This window comes from Balaenoptera borealis (genome assembly GCF_965194805.1).
Source record: "Balaenoptera borealis genome assembly, chromosome: 19".
Classification (NCBI taxonomy): domain Eukaryota; kingdom Metazoa; phylum Chordata; class Mammalia; order Artiodactyla; family Balaenopteridae; genus Balaenoptera; species Balaenoptera borealis.
In genome coordinates, this window is record NC_138878.1 from 35,217,221 (window position 1) to 35,240,919 (window position 23,699).

The 23,699-nt window shown below is 37.0% G+C and overlaps 1 protein-coding gene across 4 annotated transcripts in view; it reads right to left on the bottom strand.

Moving 5' to 3' along the window:
- PHKB (phosphorylase kinase regulatory subunit beta) overlaps window positions 1-23,699 on the bottom strand; it is a 193,997-nt gene that overhangs the window by 75,778 nt on the left and 94,520 nt on the right. For all 4 annotated transcript variants that reach the window (XM_082366800.1, XM_082366799.1, XM_082366802.1 and 1 more), the window contains 5 exons: window positions 23,008-23,205; window positions 20,495-20,552; window positions 19,877-19,954; window positions 10,683-10,841; window positions 4,367-4,461 (listed from right to left, as the gene is read on the bottom strand). In XM_082366800.1, the coding sequence (XP_082222926.1) occupies window positions 4,367-4,461; window positions 10,683-10,841; window positions 19,877-19,954; window positions 20,495-20,552; window positions 23,008-23,205 (588 nt within the window). The remainder of the gene's footprint in view (window positions 1-4,366; window positions 4,462-10,682; window positions 10,842-19,876; window positions 19,955-20,494; window positions 20,553-23,007; window positions 23,206-23,699) is intronic.

Consider the following 23,699-nt stretch of genomic DNA (forward strand, 5'->3'; position numbering starts at 1 on the left):
TGGTAGAAGTTGGGATAAGCACAATATACTTTTTTTTTTTCACTATACTGCTTGGCATTTTATATTTGAATATTTTGCAATAATTTTAAATGGTCTATTAAAAAAGTAGTAATGCAAACCAGTATATGACAAACCAACAGCATGCACAAAAGATACAGAGTGTATATTACACGAATAAAAGTTCAAAAAGTCAGTCTTTATGATCACCTCCTCCCTTTCCCAGAACTAGCCAGTTTTGTATGATAAAACATGCACTCATAAATAGCTTATTTTATACAATATGATTATTCTTAACCCACCATTCTGTGATCTACCCTTTATTTTATGTTTACTGAGCGTTTATTATAATCCACTTCTTGTGTCGTTTCATGTCAATTTACCACATTCTTTTTAATCCCTGCATAGGTTTATAATAATTTATTAGATCTGTCTCCCACTTCTTGATATTAATATGGTTTTTAATATTTAAAGGAGTTTTAAGCACAATACACTTTTACCTCATGACTTTCTTTAAGGGTTACATTTACATTATTCAAATATTTAGAAAACAGATCTGGTTTAAAAAAAAAAAGAAAGGCTTTTCTGGAAATTGGGAAATTACAGACTAGTTAATACTACCAAATGTAACATAATGTAATTGCATTGTAATCTCCTCTATATTATTTCACTTTTTACAAAATGCATCTATGTAACTTTCATATGTAGTTAAAGGAAGAGAAACTGTATAGGCTTTTAAAGGATCCTGTCTGAAAAAGAGGCCAGGCTTTCAGGATGAAGGTTGTACTAAGAGTGGAGGCCTGGGAGTGGGTGAGGGTGAGTTGTGATATTAGGTCAGCAAATTGGCTGAGATCATAGTACAGGGATGGTTGGGAGAAATCTGGAGAAATTGCAAGATATAAGTGAAAAACACAGAAATGAGGTGACTGTATGAGGATATGGAATTTAGACTCTACCCTGTAGGCAGTAGAGCATAATGGAAGGTTTTCAGGAAACAACATAAATGAATCCATACTTTATAAGATCATGTGTTCTCAAGCACAGAGAATAAACAGGGGAGACTGAAGAGAGAGAGAGAGATTGTTAAAACCATGCCATTGAGTAGTAATGAAGTCTGAGTGGTACATGGCAGTGGGGATAAATATGAAGAGACAAATGTAGATGCTATTTTGAAGGCAGAGCCAATAGGATAACCACCTGCATGTAAGAGCTACTGGCATGAGAAAGGAGTATTGAAGATGGTCCTTATCCAAGGTAGGGACTATGGAGAAAAGAGCTACTTTGAAGAGAGAAGATAAATTTGGCATTAGAAATGTTGGGTTTCATTTAAAAAAATTTTTAAACCACTTTATTGAGATATAATTTACATATAAAAAGCTGTACATATATAATGTATACAACTCAATGAGACGGAGTTATGTATACATCCAGAAATGTTGGGTTTTAAAGACTAGATTTGTGGAGAGACGATCACCAGGTAGTTGGAAATTCAAGTTTAAATATTAGGAAAGAGGTCAGAATTAGAGAAATAGATTTAGAGATATTTGCATAAGTCCACGATTTTCCATGACATACCTTCCTCCCACATATACCATCAAGCACACTCAAACAAACATTCAAGTTAAACCCTGAGAACCTCCTATATAACAGGTGTTACGGTACTATGACAGATACTGAAGCTACAAAAGTGAATAAAATATGGTCTCTGGTCTCTAGGAACATACATTCTAAGGTCTGCAAAAGTTTTCTTGTTTTCTCTTGGTCAAAATCTCACAATACTATAAAGTATATCTGCTACTGCTAACAATGCATTTCTTTCTACTCCTCTAAACTTTATTTATAAAAGGGAATTTTATTCTCCAAGTAACATCAAGAGAAAACAGTAACTTCTGACTAGTGAGAGAGTAGTGAGGAGGGTCATCCCAGCTGATACCCTTTTCCAACCTCAGCCTTAACCCGGATACAAAAGTACTTCCCTTTTCCAAAAATAAATTTGCTAAGGGTAATGTTAAGAAAATCAACAGCTGCTAATTCAGTCCTCAATGTTTTGGATTTGCAATGTGCCAATAGCCCCATGCACACTTGAAGGAGTGGACCTTTCTACAGTTCTGGCACACTCACAGCTCTCTGGGTTCCGGAAGACTTCCTTCTGCCATAACCCTTCTGTGAAGGAATAAGCTGGCCCAGCAGGCCTGGGTTGTTTAAATCTTGAAAATTCCCAAGAAAGGCATGCTTTCAGGATGGGCTTTCCGGCTTCTTGGAATGTTCTCTCCTTTTTTTGTAATAAACTGTAAGTGTTGAGTATAACAGCTTCTGAGTCCTGTGAGTCCTGGGGACCTCGGATACAACTTCCTTCGAAGTCAGGGATTTCTCTTGTTTCCAGGAAATGTCTGAACTTTACTATTCTACTTACTTTTTCTGACATTTGACAGGGTCAATCCCCACAGATCAGTTAATTTCAAGATCTGACCTGGTCAATCATGATTGAGAGGGCACGGACACCAGCATTTCAGGCAGAGGGCCCTGTCTGACTTCCGTATTTCACCAAGCCAAGCCAGCTAGCCCCAACAATGGATATGGGCATGCCAGGTCTTGGCTACTGCTTAAATGGCTGAGAAAGTGGAAAAGGCACCTCACCATTTTATATACCACCACAACCAAGCTGTCAGTAGGGTGGGGTAATAACACCTCCCAGCAATTTTCTGCTGCCAATTTTTCCTATCATTTCCTTCTCAGAAACTATATACAATGCATGGATGTAATCCCAGCATGGCTGCAGGAGAGAAGCCCCTGTCCTGACCCTAGAGCAAGGCTCTTAGATAGGATGTGACTCTACCTGGGAGGTACATCACATAATTTAGTAGCAACATTAGAAAATGATTTCAATATAAAAAATATACCTAGAGTAAATTCTCTATAAAATTCACTCTCACTCACTTGTACTCTGCCTTCTTGAGTGGGAGAGAAAGAGTTGTAAGAATATTGTATGTCAAAAATTACATATAACCCACAGCCCTCCTTACACGGGTCAAGCATGAAGTAAGTGTTTAAATGGTTGATTTTGTTAGCTCTGTGCTTTGATGTTCTCTGGTTCCTGCCCCCACACCTCAAACCTGTGACCAATAGGTCACTTTATATTCTAAGAAAAGGCCTTGAGATTTCATCACCCTAGAAGTGCATCACACATGCTATGTAAGTGATACACACTAGTCTTAAAATGGCTCAGAGTCACAGCACTAGGTAACATGAAGTTAAATATATTCCACTTTACTGACTGGTAAATATATTCCACTGAGATGAGCGGCAAATATAGATAAAGGCCAAATCCCTGCCTTATATGGGAACTAATAGGCCAGTGTAAAATTTCTATCACATATTAACATAGGCATCTTATGTTCTTGAGAAAATCTTAACATTTATTTACAAATCTCCCAAAAGCTTCTCATCTATGAACCACTCAGAGTAACTAGATGTTTTCTTGAGGACCAGCAAAAGAAGCAGAGAAACAGTGTGATACTAATGATACTAATGAGGCTGGTTGGCTCTCCCTTTCTCTCGTCAAAACAAGCAGTTATGTGTGTGTTTGTGTGTGTGTGTATGTGTTATACATAATTTTTTAAAGTAAAAGGAGCATTTCAATTTCGTAAGCATATTTTCTGTAAATGCTGATGCTATTCTTATTAAATAAATTTAATAAGTGTGTGCTTGGAATCCCAGGCACACACTCAGGTTCATTCCCTTTCTCCTCAGGCAATTTCAACAATCCACACTACAGTTTCATTTTAACAGTACTCATTACTGGTATCATTTAATACATGAGGGTTTGCTCAAGTCAACATCAATCTTGCTGATCCTGCAAACACTTATTTTGTTGACACAACACAGTCTAAATCCATAGCTACTAAATGTAAAAAAAAAAATTTTAACTATTTCTTCACCCGACATGTTACCAAGTACTAAGAACAACTGTCACTCAGTCCTGTCACAGAGACACAGCACTGGATAGACATCAAGCGAGGGGCCTTTCACGGAACCCCACTCCCTTCAGTAATAGAGCCATCTCATCTGTCCCCATGCCACCCATACATACCGCGTCTTCTCAAAGACATTTGACACCTTAAACACAACCACTGCGAAGGTGAAAATGTTTACCTGTGAGACATCTCGTGGGACACGTCTGACTCATACTTCCTCATTAACAAATAGCCCTTGACCACAGGTAAATCTTAACTAACCAGAAGACAGAAAAGCTTTGCCCTTAGAAGGAACAATAAAAACCCATTCAGAATAAAATTTCTTCTTCAATTAAGTGTTAAGTGTCTGGATGAGTCTAAGTTATGAAATAAAATATCTTTATATATCTCTTTACCTGATTGGAAAACCTCATGCTCACATTACGTTGATTCTGTAGTGGGACATAACGCTGAACAGGATCAATGTCTTTAGGACTAATTAATCCATCAGCTGAAAAAAAAAAGGCAAATGACATGATCAAAAATGTATCTATACAACTGTAAACCAACTAGACCTAATAGATGTTTATAGAACACTCCATCCAACAAGAGCAGAATATACATCCTTCTCAATGCGCATGTAATATCTTTCATATGCTAGGCCATAAAAATAAGTGTCAGTAAATTTAAAAGGATTTAAATCATACAAAGTATATACTTCAACCACAATAGAAAGAAATACCAGAATTTAGAAATAGAATTCAAACAGAATCCTATTCAAATAGAATAGAATCCTATTCAAATAGAATCAATTGAAATTGATTTCAACCACAATAGAAATCAATTAACAGAAAGAAGTTTTAGAAATTCACAAACATACTAAAATTAAACAACACACTCCTAAATAACCAATGGGTCAGAAAAGAAATGAAAAGGGAAATTAGAAAATACTTTCTAATGTACTTTCTGATGAGATGATTGAAAAAGAAGACACAACATACCAAAACTTAGGGGATTTAGGCAAAGCAATGCTCAGAGGGAAATTGACAACTGTAATTGCTTATATTAAAACAGAAAATTCTTGGGACTTCCCTGGTGGCGCAGTGGTTAAGAATCTGCCTGCCAATGCAGGGAACATGGATTCGATCCCCGGTCCGGGAAGATCCTACATGACACAGAGCAACTAAGCCCATGTGCCACAACTACTGAGCCTGTGCTCTAGAGCCCGGGAACCACAACTACTGAGCCCACGTGCCACAACTACTGAAGCCTGCGCACCAAGAGCACATGCTCCGCAACAAGAGAAGCCACTGCAATGAGAAGCCCGCACACTGCAACGAAGAGTAGCCCCTGCTTGCTGCAACTAGAGAAAACCCACACGCAGCAACAAAGACCCAACGCAGCCATAAATAAATAAATAAATAAATAAATTAATTAATTAATTAAAAAATAAATAAAACAGAAAATTCTCAAGTCTATAATCTATATTCCACATTAAGACAGCAGATGAAAAAGAGCTAACTAAATCAAAAGCAAGCAAGAGGAAGGAAATTAAGAGTGGAAATTAATGAAATAGAGTATAGAAAAACAATACAGAATATAAATGAAACCAAGTAGATTCTTGAAAAACTCAAAAGTTGACAAACCTTTAGCTAGCCTGACCAAGAAATAAAGAAAGAAGACTCAAATTACTAAATCAGGAATGAAACTAGGAACATTACTACCAACCTTAAGGATTACAAGAGAATACTCTGAAAAAATGTATGCCAACAATTTAGATAACCTAGATGATATGGGCAAAGTCCTAGAAATACATACATTACCAAAACTGACTCAAAGAGGAATAGAAAATATGAACAGATGTGTAACAAGTAGTGACTGAAACTTTCCACACAAAAAATGTTCAGGACCATGGGACTTCATTGATGAATTCTACCAAACAGTTAAAGAAGAATTAAAACCAATCTTTCACAAAATTTTCCAAAAAATAATAGAGGCACACTTCTCAACTCATTCTAACAGGCCAGTGTTACCTTAATACCAAAATCAAAGACACCGCAAGGGAAGAAAATCACAAATCAAAATCTTTTCTGAATATAGACACAAAACTACTCAACAAAAATACTAGCAAACCAAATCCAGTAACATATAAAAATGATTATATACCATGACCAAATGGGACTTACCCCACAAATGCAAGAATGGCTTAACCTCCCCAAATCAGTTACTGTAATACACCATATCAATTGAACAAAGGACATAAAAACTACGTGACCATCTCAGACACAGAAAACACTTGACAAATTCAACATCCTTTCATGATAAAAGGCAGTCAACAAATTAGGGACAGACAGGAACTTCCTCATCCTGAAAAAGGGCATCTATGAAAAACCCATGGCTAATGTCACACTCAATGGTAAAAGATGGAATGCTTTACTCCAAAGATCAGGAGTCAAGACAATGATGTCTACTCTTGCCACTTTTATTCAACATTGTACAGGAGGTTCCAGTCACAGAAATTTGGCAAGAAAAAGTAATAAAAGGCATCCAGATTGAAAGGAAGAAGCTACAGCAATTAAGACAACATGGTTCTGGCATAAAGACAGAGATCAGTGGAACAGACTGATCCACTGATCAGTCCAGAAATAAACTGTTACATTATGGTCAACTGGTTTTTGACAAGGATGCCAAAACAATTCAACAAGGAAAAGAATAGTTTTCCCCCCCACACAAAGTACCGGGATAAGTGAATATACAAAGGCAAAAGAATGAAGCTGGACCTCTTCTTCACACCACCTACAAAAATAAATGCAAAATAGATTTAAAAAGTTAAATGTAATAGTTAAAAATATAAAACTGTTAGAAGAAAATATAAGAGTAAATCTTTGTGACTATGTATTAGACAAAATTACATGAAAACATAAGTAACAAAAGAAAAAATGAGATAAATTGGACTCTGCCAAAGCGATAAGCTTTTGTGTCTTAAAGGACACCATCAAGAAAGCAAAATGACAGCCCACAGAATGGGAGAAAATATTTGCAAATCACATATCTTGTAGGGGACCTGTATCTTGAATATATAAAGAACTCTTGTAACTTAACAATAAAAAGACAAATAACCCAATTTAAAAATGGCCACAGTATCTGAATAGACATTTCTCCAAAGAAGATATACCAATAAGCACATGAAAAGATGCTCAACAACATTAGTCATTTGGGGAATGCTTATCAAAACCACAATGAGGTAACACCTCATACCCATTAGGATGGCTAATATCAAAAAACAGACAAGAATAAGGGTTGGAGAGGATGTAAAGAAATTAGAACCCTCATACACTCCTGGTTGGAAGGTAAAATGGCACAGCTACTTTGGAAAATAGTCTAGAAGCGCTCCAAATGTTAAACACAGAGTTACCATATGACTCAGCAATTCCACCCCTAGGTATATACCCAAGGGAAATGAAAACATATGTCAAATGATAACTTGTTCATGAAAGTTTAGAGCAGCATTATTCATAATAGCCAAAAAGTGGAAACAACCCAAATGTCCATCACCTGATGAATGGATAAATCAAAGGTGGTATATCCATACAATGGAATGTTATTTTGCCATAAAAAGGAACGAAGTGCAGGAATTCCCCAGCGGCCCAGTGGTTAGGACTCCACGCTTCCACTGCAGGGGGCACAGGTTCGATCCTGGTAGGGGAACTAAGACCCCACATGCTGCGCGGTGCAGACAAAAAAAAAAAAAAGGGAACAAAGTGCTAATACATGGATGAAACTTGAAGACAGGCTAAGTGAAAAAAGTGAGTCATAAAGGCCATACATTATATGATTTGAGGCATATAAAATGTCCAGAATAGGTAAATCTACAGAAATAGAAAGTAGATTAATGATTGTCTAGTGCTAGGGGGAAGGATGAAGTGATTAGGGGTACGTGGGGAGAGACTGCTAAAGAGTATAGGGTTTTTTTTGGGGGGGTGTTGATGACAATATTCTAAAATTGATTGTGGTTATAGTTGCACAACTCTGTGAATACGCTAAAAAATATTGAACTGTAAACTTTAAATCGGTGAAATGTATGTAATTTTACCTCAATAAAGTTGTTCTACAATAAAAATAATGTATTTGCAGTTTCAAGGAAGAAAACTAGTTCAGTGAGGGAAGACAGTGTTTCCTAACACTAAATTCTAAAAGAGATTTCTGAGATGGAGCATTTTTTATGGGGCACTGACCAGAATGAGGGCAATGTCTTCAACTGCTGTTGTACTATAAGCATGCAAGCCCTTTTCACGTGGTAGTTCCTTGTTTATGATTTATTTACCTATTTTATAGCAAACACTGATTTTCTAAAAGTCTAAATTTTCTAAAGAAAAAAAATTACTGTAATAATTAACTATTTTCTAAGAACACAATGGATAGTTCAGGCCTTGGGCCAGGAAACAGCATATTGAGTCTTTTTGCTCTAACATAAAAGTCACATAGTTTTGTCGTATAATTATTCACTAAGGCATACATAGAGCAAAATATTATTAAATTCCACCAATTACAAACTGGACTTAATTAGTGAAAGCCATATATTACAGAATATTTTTCAAGATTTACTGTTCTATTATGCTCATGTAATTCCAATTAATTGCCCACAAAATGTTGTTAAGCAGATATCCAACTGAGGCTCCTTAATGAATAAATAAGACTTTGTTAGTAAACGTGGTGTGTGGAATCTTAATAACATCCATAGAAGTTTGATGGTTCTTGGGCGGGGGACAGTTATACAATAGTCAAGAGCAACTAAATGATTCAGTCTTCTGAGACCTTATTCATTTTAACCAGTGAGTTGTTAACCAGATGACACACAGCTAGGTCAGAGTGCTAATTAATATGCAGCATCTCTTTTTCTAGCAGAAGATAAGTATGTGGTTTCGTAGTCTGCAATACACCTACTCATGTCCTCTACTGCCTTTTTAGAAGTGCAGCAGGCAAAAGAGAAACTGTTTCTTTGAAGGCTCTTTCTTATTCAAAACGGTCATAAAACAGAGATGAAGGCATGACCTGGATTATTTCTGTTCACTCTAGTCTTAACATAAGAAAATGCTACCTACACTCAAAATTTGTCTACATTCAATACATTTATTTTGGAGTAAGGAAGGTCCAATGTTTTGTTACTGACTGATATTGTATTCAATCTTTTTTTTTTTTAAAGCTCAATCTGCTTATGTAGAATATGGTCAATTCTGCATTCCCAATTCATTAGCCTTGATTTTATCCAGAGGCTTTATTCAAATAGCAATCTTTCTAGCTGTATCAACCCCAAGCTGGATATACGGCAAAAAGCAGGATGAAGAAGGTTTAGATCTCAAATCCCATATCCCAGGTACCAGTTTTCAGTCTCAGACTCAAAGAAAAATTTCATCATGCTCATTCATTTCCAAGTGTAGTATACAGAAACTTAAGATTCTGATGTGAAAATTCTTGTCCTTAGATTTGGTTAACCACTCCTCTGCCAAAATATGTTTTATTTAGCTGATTATCAACAAGGCTTCTTTGTATTCATGCTAATAAGATGGAAATAAAATTCTAACCAGAGACAACCTTAACAACTTGGCTTGATTCTAAGAAAACTACCTTATGTATGTTATTTTTTTCTTTTGGAAAATCTTAAAGCAAAACCTGCGTAAATAATATCAACTCCTTATCAAAGAGCTGTCCCTTTAAAGAAGAAAATTTTCTACAGGTTCTTAAATTAGCATTAAGTATACATGGAGACGCAGAAAATATAGTTAGGAAATGAGCAAACTGAAAACAGCATTAACTTTATCTTCTCTTCTTTGAATAGCTTCTGTCTGCTCTTATATATCATTTGTGTAAAGCTTGAATTGGAAATCTGGACTTTGAAATATTCTTCCCTAATGGAATGTAAAAAGAACCAAAGATAATTATTCTTACAGCACAAACAAATTTAGCTTTTATGCAGTAATACTAAGAACAACAAAGACAATAACAGTATTTCACACAGTAAGCAGTTCTTTTAGTGCAGGTACAGTATTTACAGTCAGCTTGTTTCATAATCTGCTTGCCATAAAAGAATTCTGACTATTATCATAACCTTTTTGATGGAAATGCTAATAATATTAAAAATTTTAGCAAGGAATGGTACAGCAAGATGCATAATGCTTTTTTGTGTGCATTAAATTAACCTTCATTTCAATGTATCCAAAGATACTTCAGCTGAAGTTTTAGGAGAAGCTGAAAAACAATTCTTCAAAGAATTATGAATAATGGCTCCATTATGCCTCCACCTCACTGAGTAAACTGCCAACATGTATTTATTGGAAAGAAGAGAACTTTGAGACATCTGATTCCTTTTGACAAGTGGTTTACTAGAGGTATGACCAAGCATGCTTGTTATACTAAATCACAATTGTATTCCATTTATAAAAGAGACTCAAAGTTTCCATAGCCTTCTGCTAGCACCCTATCTACTAAGCTGAATGCAGCCCCAAATGATCATAGTGGTACCCACACCTATTTGACCTTCTTCCCAGAAACGTCCATCATCATTCAGTGCAATAGATGTATTAATGTACTTTTCCATGCTAAGAAACTCCCCCAAGACTTCTTAACAGCATGAAACACCCAAACCCAAAAAGAATGTCAATGTCAACAAAGACATACTTATTTCTAAAGACTCGATAATAAGAAAAAAAACTGTTCCCAATCTTCTTCACTTACCCAGGAGTTTTGCGATGACATAAAGGGCTTGTCCCCAAAGAAACAGTTTTCCATCACGGCCACAGTTGCTAGGAAATCGCTTCTGACTACCAGGGTTTCTTTTTTCATATTCTACAAAATCAGCTGGCACAGAGTAGTACTTTGGTATGACAGGATGACCTATGGAGTTTAAAAATAAATATTTAAAATGTAACAAATCCGTATCCTCCTCAAATTTTCCCTTCAAAAACTACAATGATTACAAAGCAGAAAGAGAGAAAGTTGTCCAATAGGATAGGAAAATTTGAGTCTTTTCAGAAATTCCCAGTGAAAAATGTGGGAAAAGCTTCTTTACTTTAAAACTAATTTGACAGGATACGTTATATGTTAGCCAACAATGTGTACATAATCTCTCTTTTAACAACATTTAACACCTTCAAATGAATCAATAAATATACAGTATGCAAATAAGTAGAGTCATAGAAGAAGCTATTTTTAATAGGATTAGTCTGTGGAAGCTTTACAAATGAGATACTGTGTCATCTTAAATGAAGAATTATAACCCTGAGTGATTGCTTAGAGCAAAGAAATCCCCATTTTAAACATTAAGCCCATTATCTACTATTCAAAATCACTGAAGAGAAAAAAAAATCCATCTTCCCCCTGTGACCAACTCATTTAAAAATATTTCTTGGTAGAAACTAAAAATTATTTTAAGACTAGAATCTTTGTGGATGATGTAAAGGGAGAAAAACCAACATTCTAATACAGTGCTACAGAAGACTTTTTGTAATATCATCCCACACTGAACTTAATTTGTCTAGTAATACTACACAGATTTCCCTAAAATTTGCTTCTTTCTTCACACATCAATCAATAGTGATATCTGTGTCTAAAACCAGTGAAAAGGTCTATGATACACAGAGAATAGTCTGAACATCACTCTTTCAACATAATGAAGCCTAAAGTGTGATACACAGACTACCACCTCAATGCATCAATGATCTACCACTGAATACTAAAAGATCTGATTCAAGGGATTTTAAATATATTCATTACAACATTCATTACATTATTTCTCACATTGGACAAGTGGTTATTTGGAGCATAAAGACAAAAAACTGGTTTTAAACATTAATATTTATTTGAAATTTAATGTTTATCCATAAACATTTTGCTACTATAACATTACAAGGATTTTAAAGGGTGAGCATATAGTATAAAGTATTTACTCTAAGATACTGTGTAAAACCCTAAAGAATATCATAAACTTCGTGTGAGACAGGAATAGGGCCCACTGCTGTGATTGCCAGTTTGTGCATCATGTCTGTAAGACCACCCATTTTTTTTTTTTTACTCAACACACCATAATTTTTAACTTTCAGATAAATAGGTCGTCAAAGCTGTTCAGTCATGAGAATATTTTATTATTTTACTAATACTTCCAAACACCAAAGATATCTGGAACGTCTCCTTTGGAATTCTTTCGAGAATTAGTTTTCTAGCCATACGAAAAAACTCAGTTATGTTCCTTTATGGCCCTTGCTGGTGTTTAACTGAAACCAATATATTACTTGTAAGTCTGAACCTTTTGACCATTTCTAAAATATTAAATCCATCCTCACAGGATGACATTTTAGAACCATGGCAGACATTCAAATTAATGTGCAAAAAGCCCTGAAAACATCTCCAAAGAGGAGGTCAAAATATTCTTGGCAACGGTAGTACCCTTAGGCTAGGGCAGAGCCTTCCCAACTGGCCCTCTGAAGGGGGCAGCACTCATTTCTGGTGACATGGATAAAAATCAGTCACTTTATATTATTGTCACATTACATACAGTGAAGGAGTATTACAGTAGGTAATAGATGAAGAACCTCTGCCCACCTGGCAAACTACTGTGTAGTAACTATAGCCATGACCACTTAAAATTCATCTCCCTCTCCATCACCTTGCCTAATGAACTCCTTTCATAAAAACAAGTTTATTATAACAAATTAAGAGATTATTCTTTCTAATTCGTTTGCAGCCCCATTCATTTTTTCATTTGAATATAAATTATTCTATTTAGAAAGGAATTATTTATACATTTCAAAGGAACATTAAGGGAATACTGGTAGAAAGAATTTCTTGAAAAAGCATTCCTGGGGGCGCTTCAAGATGGTGCAGGACTAAGACGTGGAGATCACCTTCCTCCCCACAAATACATCAAAAATACATCTACATGTGGAACAACTCGTACAGAACACCTACTGAACGTTGGCAGAAGACCTCAGACTTCCCCAAAGACAAGAAACTCCCCATGTACCTGGGTAGGGCAAAAGAAAAAAGAAAAAACAGAGACAAAAGAATAGGGATGGAACTTGCACCTCAGGGAGGGAGCTGTGAAGGAGGAAGTTTCCACACACTAGGAAGCCCTTTCACTGGTGGAGACGGGGGGTTGCGGGGGGAAGCTTCGGAGCCATGGAGGAGAGCACAGCAACCGGGGTGCAGAGGGCAAAGCGGAGAGAGTCCCACACAGAGGATCACTGCCAACCGGCACTCACCAGCCTGAGAGGCTTGTCTGCTCACCCCCCAGGAAGGGTGGGGGCTGGGAGCTGAGGCTCCGGCTTCAGAGGTCAGACCTCAGGGAGAGGGCTGGGGTTGGCTGCGTGAACACAGCCTGAGGGGGCTAGCGCACCACAGCTAGATGAGAAGGAGTCTGGGAAAAAGTCTGGAACTGCCTAAGGGTGCGCGAGGAGAGGGGATTCAGAGCACCACCTAAACAAGCTTCAGAGACAGGTACAAGCCGTGACTATCAGTGCAGACACCAGAGATGGGCATGAAACGATAACACTGCTACTGCAGCCACCAAGAAGCCTGTGTGCAAGCACAGGTCACTATCCACACCTCCCCCCACCGGAAGCCTGTGCAGCCCGCCACTGCCAGGGTCCCATGATCCAGGGACAACTTCCCCAGGAGAACGCATGGTGCACCACAGGCTGCTGCAACATCCTGCTGGCCTCTGCCGCCACAGGCTCACCCCACATTCCGTACCCCTCCCTCTCCTCAGCCTAAGTGAGCCAGAGCCCCCTAATCAGCTGCTACGTTAACGCCCTCCTGTCTGGGAGGGGAAAAGATGCCCTCAGGCAACCTACATGCAGAGGCAGGACCAAAACCAAAGCTGAAGCCCAGGAGCTGTGCGAACAAAGAAGAAAAAGGGAAATTTCTCCCTGCAGCCTCAGGAGCAGCGGATTAAATCCCCACAGTCAACTTGATGAACCCTGCATCCATGGAATACCTAAATAGACAACGAATCATCCCAAAATTCAGGTGGTGCACTTTGGGAGCAACTGTACAATTAGGGTTTGCTGTCTGCAACTGACTTGTTTCTGATTTTTATGCTTACCCCAGTATAGTTTTTAGCGCTTCATATCATGGGTGGATTTGTTTATTGGTTTGGTCGCTCTATTCCTTTTTTTTTAAATTACTTTAAAAAAATTTTTTTATTTTAATATTTTTAAATATTAATTTATCGATCGATCTATCTATCTATTTTTTAATTTATTTAAATTTTCTTTCTTTTTCTCTCGTACTCTTCTGAGCCGTGTGGCTGACAGGATCTTGGTGCTCTGGCCTGGTGTCAGGCCTGAGCCTCTGAGGTGGGAGAGCTGAGTTCAGTACACTGGACCACCAGAGACCTCCTGACCCCACGTAATATCAATCGGCGAGAGCTATCCCAGAGATCTCCGTCTCAACGCTAACACCCAGCTCCACTAACAGCCAGCAAGCTCCAGTGCTGGACACCCCATACCAAACTAGCAAGACAGGAACACAACCCTACCCATTAGCAGAGAGGCTGCCTAAAACCATCCTAAGTTCACAGACACCCCAAAACACACCACCGAACGCAGCCCTGCCCACAGGAAACACAAGATCCAGCCCCACCCACCAAAACACAGGCACCAGTCCCCTCCACCAGGAAGCCTACACAAGCCCCTGAACCAACCTTACCCACTGGGGGCAGACATCAAAAGCAATGGGAACTAAAAACCTGCAGCCTGCAAAAAGGACACCCCAAACACAGTAAGTTAAACAAAATGAGAAGACAGAGAAATATGCAGCAGATGAAGGAGCAAGGCAAAAACCCACCAGACCAAACAAATGAAGAGGAAATAGGCAGTCTAACTGAAAAAGAATTCAGAGTAATGATAGTAAAGATGATCCAAAATCATGGAAATAGAATGGAGAAAATATAGGAAACGTTTAACAAGGACCTACAAGAACTAAAGAGCAAACAAACAATGATGAACAACACAATAAATGAAATAAAAAATTCTCTAGAAGGAATCCATAGCAGAAACACTGAGGCAGAAGAACGGATAAGAGACCTGGAAGATAAAATAGTGGAAATAACTACTGCAGACCAGAATAAAGAAAAAGCAATGAAAAGAATTGAGGACAGTCTCAGAAACCTCTGGAACAGCATTAAATGCACCAACATTCAAATTATAGGGGTCCCAGAAGAAGAAGAGAAAAAGAAAGGGACGGAGAAAATATTTGAAGAGATTATAGTTGAAAACTTCCCTAACATGGGAAAGGAAATAGCCACCCAAGTCCAGGAAGTGCAGAGTCCCAAACAGGATAAATCCAAGGAGAAACACGCCAAGACATATTACTCAAACTATCAAAAATTAAATACAAAGAAAAAATATTAAAAGCAGCAAGGAAAGAGCAACAAATAACACACAAGGGAATCCCCATAAGGTTAACAGCTGATCTTTCAGCAGAAACTGCAAGCCAGAAAGGAGTGGCAGGACATATTTAAAGTGATGAAAGGGAAAAACCTACAACCAAGATTACTCTACCTCACAAGGATCTCATTCAGATTCGATGGAGAAATTAAAACCTTTACAGACAAGCAAAAGCTAAGAGAATTCAGCACCACCAAACCAGCTTTACAACAAAGGCTAAAGGAACTTCTCTAGGCAGGAAACACAAGAGAAGGAAAAGACCTACAGTAACAAACCAAAACAATTAAGAAAATGGTAATAGGAACATACATATCGATAATTACCTTAAATGTAAATTGATTAAATTCTCCAACCAAAAGACATAGACTGGCTGAATGGATACAAAAACAAGACCCATATATATGCTGTCTACAAGAGACCCACTTCAGACCTAGGAACACATACAGACTGAAAGTGAGGGGATGGAAAAAGATATTCCATGCAAATGGAAATCAAAAGAAACCTGGAGTAGCAATTCTCATATGAGACAAAATAGACTTTAAAATAAAGACTGTTACAAGAGACAAAGAAGGACACTACATAATGATCAAGGTGTCAATCCAAGAATAAGATATAACAATTGTAAATATTTACGCAACCAATATAGGAGCACCTCAATACATAAGTCAAGTGCTAACAGCCATACGAGGGGAAATTGACAGTAACACAGTCATAGTAGGGGACTTTAACACCCCACTTTCACCAATGGACAGATCATCCAAACTGAAAATAAATAAGGAAACACAAGCTTTAAATGATACATTAAGCAAGATGGACTTAGTAGATATTTATAGGACATTCCATCCAAAAACAACAGAATACACTTTCTTCTCAAGTGCTCATGGAACATTCTCCAGGATAGATCATATCTTGGGTCACAAATCAAGCCTTGGTAAATTTAAAAAAATTGAAATCATATCAGGAATCTTTTCCAACCACAACGCTATGAGACTAGATATCGATTACAGGAAAAAATTTGTAAAAAATACAAACACATGGAAGCTAAACAATACACTACTAAATAACTAAGAGATCACTGAAGAAATCAAAGAGGAAATCAAAAGATACCTATAAACAAATGACAATGAAAATACTACAACCCAAAACACATGGGATGCATCAAAAGCAGTTCTAAGAGGGAAGTTTATAGAAATACAATCCTACCTCAAGAAACAAGAAACATCTCAAATAAACAACCTAACCTTACACCAAAGCAATTAGAGAAAGAAGAACAAAAAAACCCCAAAGTTAGCGGAAGGAAAGAAATCATAAAGATCAGATCAGAAGTAAACACAAAACAAATGAAGGAAATGATAGCAAATATCAATAAAACTAAAAGCTGGTTCTTTGAGACGATAAACAAAATTGATAAACCATTAGCTAGATGCATCAAGAAAAAAAGGGAGAAGACTCAAATCAACAGACTTAGAAATGAAAAAGGAGAAGTAACAACTGACACTGCAGAAAAACAAAGGATCATGAGAGATAACTACAACCAACTCTATGCCAATAAAATGGACAACCTGGAAGAAATGGACAAATTCTTAGAAAAGCACAACCTTCTGAGACTGAGCCAGGAAGAAATAGAAAATATAAACAGACCAATCACAAGCACTGAAAGTGAGGCTGTGATTAAAAATCTTCCAACAAACAAAAGCCCAGGACCAGATGGCTTCACAGGCGAATTCTATCAGATATTTAGAAAAGAGCTAACACCTTTCCTTCTCAAACTTTTCCAAAATATAACAGAGGGAGGACACTCTGAAACTCATTCTACAAGGCCACCATCACCGATACCAAAAGGAGACAAAGCTGTCACAAAAAAAGAAAACTACAGGCCAATATCACTGATGAACACAGATGCAAAAATCCTCAACAAAATACTAGCAAACAGAATCCAACAGCACATTAAAAGATCATACACCATGATCAAGAGGGGTTTATCCCAGGAATGCAAGGATTCTTCAATATATGCAAATCAATCAATGTGATACACCATATTTACAAATTGAAGGAGAGAAACCATATGATCATCTCAATAGATGTAGAAAAAGCTTTCGACAAAATTCAACACCCATTTACGAGAAAAACTCTCCAGAAAGTGGGCACAGAGGGAACCTACTTCAACATAATAAAGGACATATATGACAAACATACAGCCTGCATCGTTCTCAGTCGTGAAAAACTGAAACCATTTCCTCTAAGATCAGGTACAAGACAAGGTTGCCCAATCTCACCACTATTATTCAACATAGTTTTGGAAGTTTTAGCCACAGCAATTAGAGAAGAAAAATAAATAAAAGAAATCCAAATTAGAAAAGAAGAAGTAAAACTGTCACTGTTTACAGATGACATGATACTATACATAGAGAATCCCAAAGATGCTACTAGCAAACTACTAGAGCTAATCAATGAATTTGGTAAAGTAGCAGGATACAAAATTAACACACAGAAATCTCTTGCATTCTTATACACTAGTGATGAAAAATCTGAAAGAGAAATTAAGGAAACACTCCCATTTACCACTGCAACTAAAAGAATAAAACACCTCGGAATAAACCTACCTAAGGAGACAAAAGACCTGTATGCAGAAACCTATAAGAAACTGATGAAAGAAATTAAAGATGATACAAACAGATGGAGAGATATTCCATGTTCTTGGATTGGAAGAAGCAACATTGTGAAAATGACTCTACTACCCAAAGCAATCTACAGATTCAATGCAATCCCTATCAAACTACCAATGGCATTTTTCACGGAACTAGAACAAAAATTTCACAATTTGTATGGAAACACAAAAGACCCCCAATAGCCAAAGCAATCTTGAGAAAGAAAAACGGAGCTGGAGGAATCAGGCTCTCTGACTTCAGACTATACTATAAAGCTACAGTAATCAAGACAGTATGGTACTGGCACAAAAACAGAAATATAGCTCAATGGAATAGAAAACAAAGCCCAGAGATAAACCCACGCACATATGGTCACCTTATCTTTGATAAAGCAGGCAAGAATACACAATGGAGAAAAGACAGCCTCTTTAATAACTGGTGCTGGGAAAACTGGACAGCTATATGTAAAAGAATGAAATTAGAACACTCCCTAACACCATACACAAAAATAAGCTCAAAATGGATCAAAGACTTAAATGTAAGACCAGACACTTAGAGGAAAACATAGGAAGAACAGTCTTTGACATAAACCACAGCAAGATCCTTTTTGACCCACCTCCTAGAAAAATGGAAATAAAAGCAAAAATAAACAAATGGGACCTAATGAAACTTAAAAGCTTAAAAGCACAGCAAAGGAAACCATAAATAGGACAAAAAGAGAACCCTCAGAATGGGAGAAAATATTTGCAAACGAAGCAACGGACAAAGGATTAATCTCCAAAATATACAAGCAGCTCATGCAGCTTACTATCAAAAAAACAAACAACTCAATCCAAAAATGGGCAGAAGACCTAAATAGACATTTCTACAAAGAAGATATACAGATTGCCAACAGACACATGAAAGAATGCTCAACATCACTAATCATTAGAGAAATACAAATCAAAACTACAATGAGGTATTACCTCACATCGGTCAGAATGATCATCATCAAAAAATCTACAAATAATAAATGCTGGAGAGGGTGTGGAGAAAAGGGAATCTTATTGCACTTTTGGTGGGAATATAAATTGATACAGCCACTATGGAAAACAGTATGGAGGTTCCTTAAAAAAACTAAAAATAGAACTACCCTATGACCCAGCAATCCCACTACTGGACATATACCCTGAGAAAACCATAATTCAAAAAGAGTCATGTACCACAATTTTCACTGAAGCACTGTTTACAATAGCCAGGACATGGAAGCAAGCTAAGTGTCCATTGACAGGTGAATGGATAAAGAAGATGTGGCATATATGTATAATGGAATATTACTCAGCCATAAAAAGAAATGATACTGAGTTATTTGTAGTGAGGTGGAAGGACCTAGAGTCTGTCATACAGAGTAAAGTAAGTGAGAAAAAGAAAAATATGGTATGCTAACACATATATATGGACTCTAAAAAAAAAAAAAAAGGTTCTGATGAACCTAGGGGAAGGATAGGAATAAAGATGCAGATGTAGAGAATGGACTTGAGGACACGGGGAGGGGGAAGGGTAAGATGGGACGAAGTGAGAGACTTGCATTTACATATATACGCTACCAAATGTAAAATAGATAGCTAGTGGAAAGCAGCCGCATAGCACAGGGAGATCAGGTCTGTGCTTTGTGACCACCTAGAGGGGTGGGATAGGGAGGGTGGGAGGGAGACGCAAGAGGGAGGGGATATGGGGATATATGTATACATACAGCTGATTCAGTTTGTTATACAGCAGAAACTAACAGAACATTTTAAAGCAATTATATTCCAATAAAGATGTAAAAAAAAAAAAAAAAAGGAAAAGCATACTACACCTTCTGTTGTCTGATGAAGTACTGGAGTCAGAAGATCCTGATATTCTTTTACTTGCTTGGGGTTGCCTCTAAAAACACCTAAAATGTAAAATATAAAATCCAATAGCATTTGAGCTAAATAAGCACCACAGAAATTTTACCTTAGAAAAAAATTTACCCAATTGTAATTATTCTGGTATTTTTCTATGTAAATAATAAACAAAGGTAATGCAAATAAATGCATATGATGGTTTTCCAAGAAATTGATTTGAGAAATGTTAGCATTTAGAATTGAAAACTGAATTTTAATTGAAATTTCTCTATGCTTAAGTATAAATATTATAGACATTCACAATGTCACAAATTACAGTATTCATAATTTGTATTCACAAAAGTTCTTCTTTGTAAATATGAAAATATATTTGTATCATTTTAAAAATACTTCAAAGTATTTTTAAAATTCTTTAAATGATGTAACATTAACTCAGAAAGCAGAAAAGTAGCATATAAAAATGCAGAGTAGTTAACATCAATAAGTGCAATCTATTTTGCTAGGTGAAAGGAGTCATATTTTATTTCTTTTCTTGTTTAAACTAGTTATATCCTACAGTTTAAATTTCAGGAGAAAAGTTCACTCACCATCAATCATCATGTAAAGGAAAAATATGGGGAATTCACATTCAATTCCATCAAATAGCTAAAACAGAAAATAAAATATTAAAAATTTTCACCAACAATAATTTAGAACATGTATATTAGAGTAATTATATTAATTAGAACACTTACATCATTAGAATATACATACATAAAAATTTATTTATTGTAATAACAAAACTGGACTGATTTTCTAAGTAGTTTCGTTGTTCTTTAAAAAAGTTTTTCTCAGCATTCTTATTATTCAAAACCTCATTCATTTAATCCATCACAGAGTAATCATTCATTCAATAAATATTTACTAAGTATTTAGTAATGCCTGGCATCAGCTAGACAGAGGGCTATGAAGACAAAAAGATAGAGAACCTGCTGTAGTGGGGAGACAGGCATGTAAATAAACAATTGCAGTATGTTACAAAATGTCTATACATGGTATATATATCAAGAACCAAGGGCATGAAGCATCTGAGCCTGCCCAGGGCGTCAGGAAAGGGTTTATAGGAAAGGAGATGCTTCAACTAATGCTTGATGGATTTCTCTGGGGAGATGAGCTAAGGGAACTCCATACAGAGAAGACAACAGTACAAACTAGAAATGCGTTAAAGAACGAAGTACGTTAAAGAAACTCACAGCAATTCAGTATTCCTGGAACAAGCAAGGAAGAAGCAGTGAAAGCTGAAGTCTAACAGGTGGGCCAGAACAGCCAGATCAGGGAGGGCCTGAGAAGTCAGGCTGAGAGACAAAAAGTTTGATCTGAAAGTGACAGGGTACCACTGAAGAGGATCAAATTCACTTGCTAGATGAACAGCTGGCAGTACTGAAGAGGGTTTTAGGATAAGAAAAAAGGAGACCAACTGTAAGGCTGCTGGGAACAATCCAAAGAGAAAGGATGTTAGCCTAAATCGATGCTTCTCAACTTCAGCACTATTGACGTTTTGGGCCAAATAGTTCTTTGCTGTGGGGGTTGTCCTGTGCACTGTGGGACAGTTAGTAGCATCCCTGGATTCTACCTTCCAGATGCCAGTAGCACCCACCAAGGTGTGACAACAAAAAATTTCTTCAAATACTGTCAAATGTCCCCTGCGGAGCAAAATCATTCCCGGCTGTGGATCACTCGCCTAAACGAAGCAGTTAATAGAGACGAAGGGACAGTTTTTAAGATTTAAAGGTAGTTAAATTTGCCAGACTTGGTGAGTGACGTAGAAGGCTGAGTGAGAGGGAAGAGCCTAGGATGAATCTCAGGTTTGGGGCTTGGGCAGAAGGGTGAGGTGATCATAGGCAGACTGCAGCGCATTCTAGTGAGGATGTCCAAAAGGCAGCTGGACACGTGGTAGGGCACTCGGGTGGAAGTATGAGTTACGGATAGAAATGTGGGATTAACAGTGATTGCTAGAGCTACGATTGCATGAATAGCATGAAAAGAGAATAGGACTGAAGATGGATTCCAGGAGACAAGCAAAGGATAAAGGGAGGCAGAAGAAGAGGAACCTGCAAAGGAGACTAAGAAAGATAGTGAGAGAACTAAGCAGAGACTTAGGAAGAGAATGGAGTCACAGAAAATGGAGGAGAACCTCCCGAGAGAGAACTTACTTAAGACACTCAAATGCCAATGAGAGGTTCAGTGAAATAAAGTTAGAAAGGCATCCACAATGATCCAGTGACATAAACTGAGTGAAGCCAACACAGCTACTGGGAAGTGTTGGGGACAGGAGCCAGATTATAAGGTAAAGGAGTAAGTAGAAGGCAAACAAGGAGCCACAACTAGAACACACCATGGTCTTCAGAAGTGTGACAACAAAGAGAGAGGCAATGGGAGGCAGATAGGGAGGGGTTTGGGGTTTTTTAAAATAATTTTCAACCTATCCCATTAAAGCAAAGTCTTCAGCAATGTGGATGGATGCTTACTTTTTTGGGGGGTGTTACAGTTTTCTGGGCAGCTTAAAAACAGCTAGAATAAACTTAGATATAGGATATGTATGTATATTTGAAATATAAAATCTTTAAAACCAAATATTTAGAGGAGTATATTTCAGAGGGAAGTGTCTAAGTGAAACAGAAAAAACAGCATTTGCTTAAAGATTGAAAATTCAATCACAAATAGATATTTTCTATTATATTAGACAAATGGTATACAGTAGGCAGGCAAAATACTGAAAGTGCAATAGAAAAATTACTCACCCAATGACTCAACATGGCCCAATGTGAGCAAATAGGCCTCAACAGCTAACACTTACCGAGTGCTTACTATGTGCCAAGCACCGTTCTAAGCACTTTTATATATATTAACTGATTTAATTCTCAAAAAAACCTTACTAATAGTAGGTACTAACATTATTTTATCAATGAAGAATATTAAACACAGAGAGCTTAATTAACTTGCCCAAGGTCTGACAGCTAATAAGTGGCAGAGCCAGAATTCAAACCCAAGAAGTCTGCCTCCTGAATCAGTACTTTTGAACATTCTATTATGCTATCTGACATGGGATATTTTTTGATACCTTAATTTCAGCTGGTCTGTAGTAGCGTCTGTTAGGATCTTCCAGTGATGTTCTATACCCATCTCTCAAGAAACGCTTAAATCCATATTTTCCTTTTAATTTTCTAACCACTTTATCAAGTGTTTGGCTAAAGAGAACTTCATCATCCAAGGCAAATGCAGGATAACTGATGCAGGGGAGCAGGGCAGCATCTGTGTTCTGGGGGCAGTAAGAAAAAGAAGGGAAAGTAAGTGTCTGTCATCATATGATCAACACAGCCCAAAGAGAATCACAGAGATGAAAAGCCACTAAGGTTATTTAACTGACAGTGAGACTGCTGTGCTCCAAGGGACAGACAGATGTTTATATGGCATGGTTTAGTGAACCTTACAGAGGAGATAAAACTTCATTCAATGATAAGGAGTATTTTCAAGGTTCAACACTGGACTCAAACTTTAGTACATTATTTCAGTCATTGTGTAAAAATTTAACACCACTAATTAGTCATTACAACTAGTCTGTCGTAACAATTTGTTTATAATAGTGAAAACCAGAAAACAATCTAAAGGTCCAACAATTAGCTGAGTAAACCAGCAGCCATTAAAATTTATATTATAGAAATGTTTACTAATATGGAAACATGTCCATTCAAAGAAACAGGTTAGCAAGCATTATGAACAATATTCCTCCAGTTTTGTAAAATAAAAATATTA